Source organism: Capsicum annuum, chromosome 6, assembly GCF_002878395.1.
Source record: "Capsicum annuum cultivar UCD-10X-F1 chromosome 6, UCD10Xv1.1, whole genome shotgun sequence".
In the NCBI taxonomy this organism is placed as follows: Eukaryota; Viridiplantae; Streptophyta; class Magnoliopsida; order Solanales; family Solanaceae; genus Capsicum; species Capsicum annuum.
This window is the reverse complement of record NC_061116.1, coordinates 216,857,119-216,868,483: the sequence shown is the minus strand read 5'-3', so window position 1 is coordinate 216,868,483 and position 11,365 is coordinate 216,857,119. Positions and strand designations below refer to the sequence as shown.

The 11,365-nt window shown below is 36.4% G+C and overlaps 1 protein-coding gene and 1 long non-coding RNA gene across 2 annotated transcripts; both read left to right on the top strand.

The window, feature by feature from the left end:
* On the top strand, nucleotides 1-9,981 carry LOC107875768 (uroporphyrinogen decarboxylase, chloroplastic). The gene is made up of 6 exons (XM_016722604.2): nucleotides 1-266; nucleotides 3,635-3,756; nucleotides 4,320-4,430; nucleotides 4,608-4,796; nucleotides 5,572-5,697; nucleotides 9,300-9,981. Exons 1-6 carry the CDS (start codon nucleotides 149-151, stop codon nucleotides 9,813-9,815), a joined length of 1,182 nt encoding a protein of 393 aa, XP_016578090.2. The 5' UTR covers nucleotides 1-148; the 3' UTR covers nucleotides 9,816-9,981.
* LOC124899352 lies at nucleotides 273-3,566 on the top strand. Its single transcript, XR_007056800.1, has 2 exons — nucleotides 273-1,623; nucleotides 2,680-3,566. It is a non-coding gene; the product is annotated as an uncharacterized LOC124899352 (long non-coding RNA).
* Nucleotides 9,982-11,365: the final 1,384 nt, after the last annotated feature.

Genomic DNA, 11,365 nt, shown 5'->3' with positions numbered 1-11,365 from the left:
AAGACTTTCTGACATCTTATCTTTACAAATTATCTCCTTTGTCACCTACTCTTATATATTCCTATATTCCCATTTCCTTTTTTTCAAAATCCATTCTATCAACTCTTTCAAATGCAAATCAATTTCTTCTAAATTTCAATTTGAGATCATGTCTTGTACTTACAGCTCACTCTGCTCTTTATCTGCAATCTCAATTTCAAATGCAAAGCAATTTGCTTCTGCTTCTCACTCTAATTTCAAGCCTAAAATCTTTTGTTCCGTTGGAGGTACTTGGTCATCTTTTTTGCTAATTTAGGGCTTTTGTTTTATGATATGTAGGACATTGCTGTCTTGAGTACGGAAGAAAACACTTTAGTTAGTTAGAAATTTTATCTTACAATGTTGTACACATACACATAACTGCCGCCAGGGCAGAGAGGCTAACCAGAAGGCAGCCAGAGAGGCTAACCAGAACGCCCAGCAGTAAGAGAAAGAGAAGAGAGAGGATCAGGTTGGGTGAAGTCTGAGTAACCCAACCTCTTATGACTATGCTATGCTTTATTACCTTATTATTTTCTCACCATACTATCTCATTCATATGTGAAAACTAACTACCAAAGATGTTGAAACTCTTAAACCTAAAATGTTGACACTTAAAATATAAAATAAATAAGTTTCTTTCCAACAAATTCTTTTTCCAAGAGCTATATGCAATCTAGCAACACACTGTGTGTTAGGATGGGTAGGGAGTACACTGTGTGTTAGGATGGGTAGGGAGTGGGGGTTCGGGGTGTGTGGGTAGGATGGAGTAGAGTTGGTGCGGGGTGTGATGGTCCAGAGTTGAGGATTGAGATGTTGGGTGGGTGGAGAGGAGACAATGAACTTGGAATATCACTAATGAAACTTGTGAGCTTGTTTTCGTAGAAAAAATGTTCTCTTCCATACCAAACACACTCTTAGTGTTTTTCAAAGAATTTCTGATTTGCCATCAAGACAAACTATTTAGCATTGGAATAAACATGCAAATGTAACTTGAGGACTCCTATAGCAAAGTCATTTTTGATATGGGATAGAGGTGTATTTGATAGTTTTTTTTGTGAATTTTAGTTAACCAACAAAACGTAAGCCCAGTCTTATGTGTTAAAAGAAGGAGGCTCCGCTCACTTATCATAGAAAAATTCGGATGGAACAGTGTTTACTGTTTCCGGAAGTTAGTTAAATAACTCACTCTGTGAAGGATAGTTTCTAGATTCTTCCGTACACCACTATACACCACAATATATACATGCTATTCATTCTATGTAATTCAAGAGATCACAAGATTAATAAATGAGAAATCTTTCAACTTACTCCTCTGTTTTTCTCCGGTCTTTCTTCCTTGATTTTCATGTTTTCAAAGTTCATAATGCAAGAACTCTGATTCTGTTCATGGTATCAAAGAACAAATATTGAGTTTTTGCTTCCGCGTTTACAACTTCTGAAAAGATAGATTTTGTTTCAAGAATCTCAAGATATCAGTTCATAACAATGGTGTTGCCTTCTAACAATGCTGAGGAATGTGTGAGTTCAGCAAATGGTGCAAATGGAGCCCAAAATTCTATAAGAATGGACTATAACCATCCATTGTTCTTGCACCCTTCGGATGTAAGTGGTTTGCGGATTTTTTCTTTTCAGTTACTGGTATCGAAAACTTCTCTATGTGGTTTAGATCCATGAGATTATCCTTGTTAGGAAGGAACAAGTTAGGTTTGGTTGATCGTACATGTTCTAAAGATAAATCTCCCTGAAATGGGTAATCACTGGGAAAGAGTGAATTCTGTAGTCCTCTCTTGGATTCCTCAGGCTTGGTTTGGCAAGTTTAGTGAGGTCGTTCATGAATTTGGGCTAAAGAAGAGCAAATGTGATCACTCGGTGTTCTATAGGAAATCAATAGTTGGTATTATCCTCTTTGTTTTATATGTCGATGACATTTTCATTATAAGAAGTGATTCGACAGGGATCTCCTTACTCAAGTCTTTCTTGCGTATGACATTTTCATTATAAGAAGTGATTCGACAGGGATCTCCTTACTCAAGTCTTTCTTGCGTACTAAGTTTCACACAAAAGACGTGGGCCAGCTGAAATATTACTTGGGAGTAGAAGTCTCTAGGAGCAAGAAAAGAATTTTTCTGTCTCAGAGAATTATGTTCTCGACCTACTTGCAGAAACGGAAAAGCTAGCAGCTAAGCCTTGTAATACTCCAATGGTTCCCAATGTGCATCTTGTGAAAGTAGGTGATCCCTTTGATAATCCCGAGAGATATAGGAGGTTAGTCGGAAAACTAAACTATTTCACTGTGACTCGTCCGGATATTGCTTTTGCAGTAAGTGTCTTTAACCAATTCATGTCCACTCGTATGGTCAAACATTGGGAGGCTGTGGAGCAAATCCTATGTTATCTAAACAGTGGCAGAACCAGAATTTTCACCAAGGGGGTTCAAAATCGAAAAAAGTACGCACACGAACTAGCTGAAGGGAGTTCAACATCAATTATATATACATAAAAAATAATTTTAACGGTTTGACCATATATAACTAGTATAATTTTTCGTCAAAGGGGGTTCGGATGAACCCCTAATCAAAAGGTGGCATCTAAATGGAGCACCTGGACTTGTCATATTATATAACAATAATGAACATTCTTGGATTGAGTGCTTTGCAGATGCAGGTCGGGTTGGGTCCAAGATTGATAGAAGGTCTACTACTGGTTACTGTGTCTTTGTTGGTGGAAACTTGGTATCACGGAGAAGCAAGAAACAAAATGTTGTATCTCGTTCCAGTGCAGAATCCGAATATAGAGCTATGACACAATCCTTATGTTAGATTATATGGAAACATCATCTTTTAACTGCAATTTATTTGAAGCATCATACTATCCCATCGAAACTTTGGTGTGATAATTAAGCCGCTCTTTGTGTTGCCTCAAATTCAGTTTATCATGAAAGAACTAGACATATTGAGGTTGATTGTCATAGTATTCCTGAGGAGATTCGAGAGAATTTGATTTCAACAGGCTACGTGATGACGGGGGAGCAATTAGCTGATTTGTTCACTAAGGCATTGAATGGACCTCGAGTTGGTTACCTTTGTAACAAGCTAGGCATGATCAATATCTATTCTCCAGCTTGAGGGGCAGTACTAAAGAATGTACACACTCTTATGTAAAATGTACATAGAATAGTATATCTTTAGAGATTAGATAGCTTATCTTTAAGGATACTTGCAGATCTTCAGGGATCTTTTTGATTATAACCTTATTTAGCATTGCAGTAAATGTATATGTATCTGTCCTATTGTGGAATAGAAGACATGAATTTACTTCAATACTTTGTTCAATAACACGCATATTCATCACCTAATATATTTTTGCAATTTTTCTATAATGAACTAAATGAATGAGCTTTATCCTATTCGTGAACATTGAGCTATCGACGACATAGATTGTCCTTGAATTTGTGGCTAGTGTCTCTTGTGTACTTGTGTTCTTTTAGCGCAAGTTAGGTTTATTGTTCTTATCTGTCATGACTTGAAGCCTTTTCGATTTTCCCATTTAAAAAAAAAATAGATTTCTATTTTATTTTCTACATGATCATGTGATTGATGTGCTTTTAATTCAGGAACTGTTGCTGAACCGAAAGCTGTAAATGCAGCTGAACCTCTGTTGCTTGATGCTGTTCGGGGTAAAGAAGTAGAAAGGCCTCCTGTTTGGCTTATGAGACAAGCAGGGAGGTACATGAAGGCAGGTTTATAGTTCAAGTTTACTTTGAGTATATCCTGAACTTCTAATCTGCAAAATATTAATTTCATTTGTGTTACAAATTTGACATATTTGTGTTGTTGGAACTGCGAGAGATGATGTGTTTTCTTAGAGAGAATGCTTTGCATAAATGTCTAATAAACAACTCAAACATTGTCTGTATGGAAAGGCATTAATGCTCTTATGCCTTCCAATTCATGTACCTGAGATGCATTTCCATTACTGATCAGCTGGTTGCACGAGGATGGACTGACTAATTCTTTCTGCTTTGTTGAAATTACGAGAAAAAAGGCCTGTGAAAAGAAAAGTTTGGAACTTGTAAATCCTATCTGTTGGGATGTTTCAATGCATTTCAACTAGGAATGCATGGCTTTTCAGGGATCAGAAAGCTCGAGAAGTTTCAATCCTCTAGTTCTGCTGCATTGGTTTTCTGATTCTATGTTAAGAGTTTTATGGCTTTGATTAGATGGATTTATTTTCACTCGTGTTTGGTTTTTCAGATCTTCGTATTTTGCATCTTATTTTTCAGCATTTCATTTGTGTAGAGTTATCAAATCTTATGTGAGAAGCACCCATCCTTTCGTGAGAGATCAGAAAATGTAGATCTTGTGGTAGAAATTTCTCTGCAGCCATGGAAAGTATTCCAGCCTGATGGGGTAAGAAATTCTGCAGTCCTATCTTAGCATGTGTTTGGTGTGGTGTATATCATTTGGTGTTCATTCTTTTTATTTTTTACATTAGCAGAATCCCTCTTTTGATGTTTTTTTACAAGCTAGTGTTCTTAGCTCTGCCGATTATTGGTTCACTCTTAATGTTTTTTCTCATGTTTGCAGGTCATTTTGTTTTCAGATATTCTTACTCCTCTCTCTGGAATGAACATCCCTTTTGACATTATAAAGGGGAAGGGTCCTATCATATTTGATCCACCGACAACACTTTCTGATGTTGAGAAAGTTAGAGAATTCATTCCTGAAGAATCAGTTCCATATGTTGGAGAAGCATTAACAATTTTGCGGAAAGAGGTGTGGTTTCTTGTCTGTTTTGTTACTCTGGAGGTTATATGTTAAGAAACATTTTCCCTCTTTTTTTTGATTGAAATTACCAGAGGTGGAAATAAACCTTAAATGGAGACTTTGTTATCCTCAAACAAGGAAAAGCTTATTGCTTCCTTCAGAAAATTCGTGTATGTGATGTTCGGAAAATGTAAAAACTGCTTATGTTTGTAGTCTAAGATCTTCAAAGTACAGAAACTTAGACTGCACCATGCCCAAATTTTCTTTATATTTTATGGTATTATAGACACCTGTACTGCACATACAAACTGTGATTAGTTTAGAGTCTCTGGACGGAAAGAATCAACATCTTTGCTATCTCCTTCTGCGATGAAATCCTTGCAATAGATTTCTAAAAGTTTATTTCGTCCATTGATACACTTGATATGGAGTTTAAGATGCAGTGGCTTATTGATTAGTGATGGTACTGATTAAAAAATAATATTGATTAGTAATAGTGGAATAAGGTATTAATAATTGGTTGAAACATTAATTTGATAGAGAACACGTCATATCAAATTTATTTGAATTCCTGAAAGTTGTATATAAATTGAATAGTGTCAACCCTTCTGGGACACCCTGAACTGGAAAAATGCCATAAAACTAAAATAGATTAGTAAGAAACTTCAGGGCTTTGCTTAAATTCCACAATGTTAACCAACCCTCTTATTGTTGTTACTAACTTACTATCACCTGTTGTGCTATCATGTTATAATTGTATTAGAGTTTATCTTTGCTATGCTAGGTCAGTAATCAAGCAGCAGTTCTGGGTTTTGTTGGGGCACCATTTACCTTGGCATCATATGTGGTTGAAGGTGGTTCCTCTAAGAACTTCACAAAAATTAAGAGATTAGCTTTTGCAGAGCCCAAGGTAATTTACTGATGCTACTCTATGCTTCTAGGCACTGCAGTTACAATCTAGGCACTGCAGTTACAATCATAGTTTATTGATATAGTTGGATCATGCACCCAATGGTGTGACCTAGTGATCAATTAAGTGGTTTGAGAACATGATGTCTCAGGTTCAAATCCCAGCAGAGACAAAAAAAATACCAGGTGATTCTTCCCATCTGTCCTAGCCTTTGTGGACAGAGTTACGTGATATTTGTGACCGGTGGGAGGTTGCAGGTATCCCATGGATTTTAGTCGAAGTGCGAAATCTGGCCCTGACACCACAGTTATCCAAAAAAAATTGTTGGATAATATTTTGTTTCCGATCCTGATCTTGTTGTTGAATCTTGTTTTCCCTTGTCCTGCTTCCAGTATTAGGAAAGGTTAAGAATATTGATTTATACTTCACATTCTTTTAGATTTTGATTTAGTGCACAATTTAAGTCGACCATCTATTGCTTGGAGTTCGTCTGAAAAGTAGTTTCATTTTTGGATTGAGGACTCCCAGATTTGTTGAGCCTGATCCAATTTGCTGTTACACTTTTTTCTGTTGAGGAACAGGGAAGGCGTAGATTTTTTTTTTTTTAAATCTTTTATGAAGTAATTGTTATATTGACTGGAATCAAGATGCTGAAAACTGTACAAAGAAAATTAGGGAAAGCCCTAGATACAAAAACCTACAGATAGAACATTGAGCCATTTCCCTAAATGAGCAAAAAGTATGGCTGTTAAGCCAAAGACAAGGAGCTAATGAAATCTACAAGAGGAGTAACATCATTTACAGGGGTTAACTTGCTCCAGCCGAAACGAAACATCAAACACTTAAATTTCAGAAAAGAGTTTGGAGTTGAAATCCCATCAAAACATCTAATATTTCTTTCCATCCAGATACTCCAAAATATGCATGCTGGTATCATCTGCCAGATCCTCTTGATAGTTCTGTCAACTACCCAGAGGCTCCAGCTTTCCATAGTTTCCTTAACATTCCGTGGCACTACCCAACTAACCCCAGAAACTGATAAGAACATGTTCCACAAATCAGAGGCAACTGAGCAATGCAAAATTAAATGGTTGACTGTTTCTGAGTTATGTTGGCACATAAAGCACCTATTTACTAGTTGAAACTTTCTTCTGCAACGGTTGCTTGAGTTAGGATTGCCTCCCTGATGGCTGTCCATGTAAAGCACATGAAATTGGGGAGTTTAGTTCTCCAAATCAGCTTCCAAGGCCAGTGTTCAGTCACTTCATTTTGAGCACACAATTTACTATAACCTGCCTTGACTGTGTAAGACCCCTTCCTTGAACTACACCATCTTTGCTTGTCACTGGCTCGGGGATTTATTGCGCAATCTTCTGAAATTCTGTAAAGATCAAAGATCTCCTTTTGTTCCCAATCTTGCAAATTCCTTCCACGGAGAGGTTCCATGAGGTTCTGGCTCTATTTTGTGCTACTGTGGAGTTGGGGTTCATGGTTAGTCGATAGAAGTTTGGTGAGAGATCTTCAGGGGTTGGTCGGGAAGCCATTTGTCCCTTCCAGAAACTCACTAAATTTGCATTTCCAACTGAAAACAAGACATCAAGGAAGAAATCGTCTCTGAGCTTGCTTGTGTGTTTCCAGGGTCCAACACGGACTCACAGGGAGCATGCTTGCGTGGTGCTCCAATGATTTTGTTTCAAGACATCAAGGAAGAAATCGTCTCTGAGCTTGCTTGTGTGTTTCCAGGGTCCAACACGGACTCACGGGGAGCTATGCTTGCGTGGTGCTCCAATGATTTTGTTTCTCATACTTGGCAGTCGCCACCCTTTTCCAAAGACTAATATCTCGAGCACCATTTCATAAGCAAGCTACTATTGTGTTTGGATAAGTCTTTGATTCCTAAATCCCCTAGGTTTTTCGGTTTGATAACCTTTGATCAGTCCACCAAATGAAATTTGTGTCCTTCACTTTGCCTTTCCATAGGAATGTTCTCGTTACTTTATCAAGACGCTTCAGGACCTTAGATGGCATAGGAAAGAGGGACATGATGTAGGTAGGTATACTGTCAAGAACACTGTTGATTAAAATCAACCTGCCACTCGTGGAGAGGTACTGCATTTGCCAGAAAGCTAATTCCTTCTCCATCTTTTCTATCACTCGATTCCATACTTCAGCAACCTTGTATTTTGCTCCCAGAGGTAAACCTAAATAGGTTGTATGGAAGGAGCCTATACCACAACCCATTATTCCAGCCAATTCATCAACGTTCGCCACCTCATTAACAGGGAAGATGACACTTTTTGACATATTGATATGCAGACCTGTGATTGCTTCAAAGAGGAGCAATGTGAGGTTAAGATATTGCATTTGGAGTTTCCTGGCCCCCAAGTTTGCAAATTATACCAGGAATACCACTTTTTAGCCTCTCGTCAAGCAATTCATTGGCCACCAATGCTGCATCTGTTATTTGCCTATCTTTGAGGAAAGCATTTTGCTCCCCCGAGACCAACTTTCCAATTACAAATTAAATCCTTTCCGCTAGGAGCTTGGCTGCTATTTTGTAAACACTGTCAATGATACTTATAGGCCTGAAGTCTCTAAGTTCTACAACTCCTTTCTTCTTAGGGACTAGAGCAGGGAGGGCGTAGATATTTGAATGCTTCCGCTGGTGATTTGATAACTGATGGACTCAATACGCCAGCGGAGCATCATTCCGTTGCCTTTTTTTCTTTCTTTTCTTTTTAATGCAAAAGGTAGGGTGAGCGGTTGGCCTATTACCACCGAAAAGTTCACCTGAGGTTGGTTTCTAAAGATAGGTAATATATTGTTGTGTTCTTTCCCTTTCTGTAGTCTTCACCTCACTTTTCTATGGTTTGGTTAGCTGCCACTCAGCTCCTTTCAGTTTGAGAAGTGGAAATTCATTGTCTAAGGACAGTTAATGCATTGTTAGTGTTAAGTAGACAAATCACACATAACACTATGCAAACGATGTCTAGATTGCTACAGAAAAGAAACAGGAGAATGAAAGAAGATAACTAAGAGAGAAAAACTCGTGCAGAGAGATGTTCTTTCTGTAAAAAAGAAGTTACATAAAAATGTTCTTAAAAAAACTGAAATGGATAATGGCCCTACTTTAAAGTCATGGTGCTAACCATGCTAACTACCTCCTAATAACTTAAAAAAGAAATACAGGAAATAAAATAAATAAATCCTGCAGTCCTAAAGCAACTAATAATATGTATCCTGCTCCCCTATGCATACTCACAATGTGAAGAATGCAGACCCCATTCGTCAAGCTTGTAACCAAGTAAATGCATTAGGAAATTCACCAAAAGGAAAAAAGAATGTTCAGAAAATTAAAAGACACTTTCTGTTCACCAAAAGGAAAAAAGAATGTTCAGAAAATTAAAAGAGACTTTCGTTTCTTAAACCATTCTCTTGTCAGAGAGTACTAAATAGCTACTTGAAAGTTGAACCCAAAATAAAAAACATTAGGAGGCATACTCCGTCTAACAACTTGTGTCAGTTGAGTTTTTAAACATTTTGTCACTAGCTTATGATCTGCCAATTTATGTTTTAATGCTTTCAAATTTGTTGCCGCACAGGTCCTTCATTCTCTGCTTCAAATATTTGCGACCTCAATGGCTAAGTATATCCGTTACCAAGCTGACAATGGAGCTCAAGCAGTTCAGATCTTTGATTCATGGGCCACAGAGTTAAGCCCAGTAGATTTTGAAGAGTTCAGTCTGCCATACTTAAAACAGATAGTTGATGCAGTGAAACTAACACATCCTGACCTCCCGCTGATTCTTTATGCAAGTGGATCAGGTGGCTTGCTTGAGAGACTACCCTTGACAGGAGTAGATGTAGTCAGTTTGGACTGGACAGTTGATATGGCTGATGGTAGGAGACGACTGGGTCCTGATGTGGCAATACAAGGTAATGTGGATCCTGGAGTACTATTTGGCTCGAAGGAATTTATTACCAACCGTATAAACGATACTGTTAAGAAAGCTGGTAAAGGGAAACATATTTTGAACCTTGGACATGGCATCAAAGTAGGTACACCTGAAGAGAATGTTGCTCATTTCTTTGAGGTTGCCAAAGGTCTTAGGTATTAGAGAAACAGATTTAAGTCATTATCAATTTTAACCTGCTCCATATTCTCCACGAGGTCTATCATTCTTCTCCTTATTCTTTTCTCTTGTATCTTGTGCTTCCTATGAACAGGGAAACGAATAATATTTCCAGAGCATTTTTGTTGGAATGTACTGCTTTTAAGATCTATTTGGCTAGGTTTCTCATTGTGTATCTGAATTATGAGGGTTAGATATATATTCGCTGAAAGTTAAGTTCAATTCTGATAAAAGTTTTAAAGTTGAACTAACCAGACTTTTCGTTTGTTGGTTGCTGTTGCTTTTTTCACTGGGTATGTTGTTGTTGTTGGTTGCTGTTGCTTTTTCTATTTTTTTCCTTCTTCCATACGTCTCTGTGGTTTGCTTGCCTCAGTTGTATGCCATCCCTTTGGGACACTGGTAAGCATGAATTGCAACCTGAAATATTGAACCATACAATTATATAGTACATGCATAACTCATCTACAATTCAAAATATCACTTATGGAGTCCATCAAGTACTATTAAGAGAGTTTAAGGAAACGCGTAAATTTATTTTAAAAAAATACTTAACAGATAAATAATATATGGATATTAAACCCTCATCTATAAATTCAAAATATCATTTATGGAGTCCATCAAGAACTATTAAGAGAAATTTAAGAAAACATGTAAATTAATATTAAAAAAAAATACTTAATAGATAAATAGTATGAGTATTAAGGTGGCTAGCGCATCAATTACCATAGGAGGTAAAGAAAGAAATGATAGAAAAATTAAAAGCAAAGTGATAAAAGACAAAATGAATTTCCTTACCTAGAAATAAGTGACAAAACCTTCTTATAATACAAAGGAATAAATTAGCTTTTAAATTTTCATAATGTTTGCATTGCTACAAAATTCAACAGATTAAACTAATTGAATAAAAATATCTCCAAAATATTCCTCAATATGTTGTATGCATTAAGAAATATGTCGTTAAAATATATGTCAAAATATTATTTGAAAAGACTATTTTAAATTCAGGCGAGAGAATGTGTCATCTTTTTGTAACATGAATAAAATTAAAAATAATATTAAAAAAATAAAAGAACGAAACTAACATAATTACACTATTTATAAACAAACTACACATTTCTCATAAAACTTTTGAGTTTATCTAAAATAAAAAATATTCACCTCATTCCAAAATACTCATTATGTTTTATTTTTTGAGATAATTTACACGCAAAACCTATAGAGTTTGTGTCAGAAAATAGTCGGTCTTGCTCCTTGACATATCTGCTTGTATTTATAACCAAATCAATACCTCAAAGTTCAACTCCCGTTCCTCTTTATAATCTTCATGGCCTTAGTAAAGAATAATTAGACAACATATAAAATGATCAAACAAAAAATATAAAAGGTTAGGTTGTAATACTAAACAACTTCCGTCATATTTGTAGATATAAATTAAACAAAGTCTCTTCGTAAATAATACTGCAAAAGAACAACTGAAAATTTAGAAAAACAAAGCAATGCAATATAGACAAAAGATTTACCCATCAAAAAATATT

Bases quoted from the DNA above. Each gene is read 5' to 3' on its own strand.
- LOC107875768 (XM_016722604.2), top strand. From the start codon at position 149: ATGTCTTGTACTTACAGCTCACTCTGCTCTTTATCTGCAATCTCAATT. The intron at 3,757-4,319 runs GCAGGTTTATAG...TCATTTGTGTAG, and splicing joins AAGCAGGGAGGTACATGAAG to AGTTATCAAATCTTATGTGA. The intron at 4,797-5,571 runs GTGTGGTTTCTT...TTGCTATGCTAG, and splicing joins TAACAATTTTGCGGAAAGAG to GTCAGTAATCAAGCAGCAGT.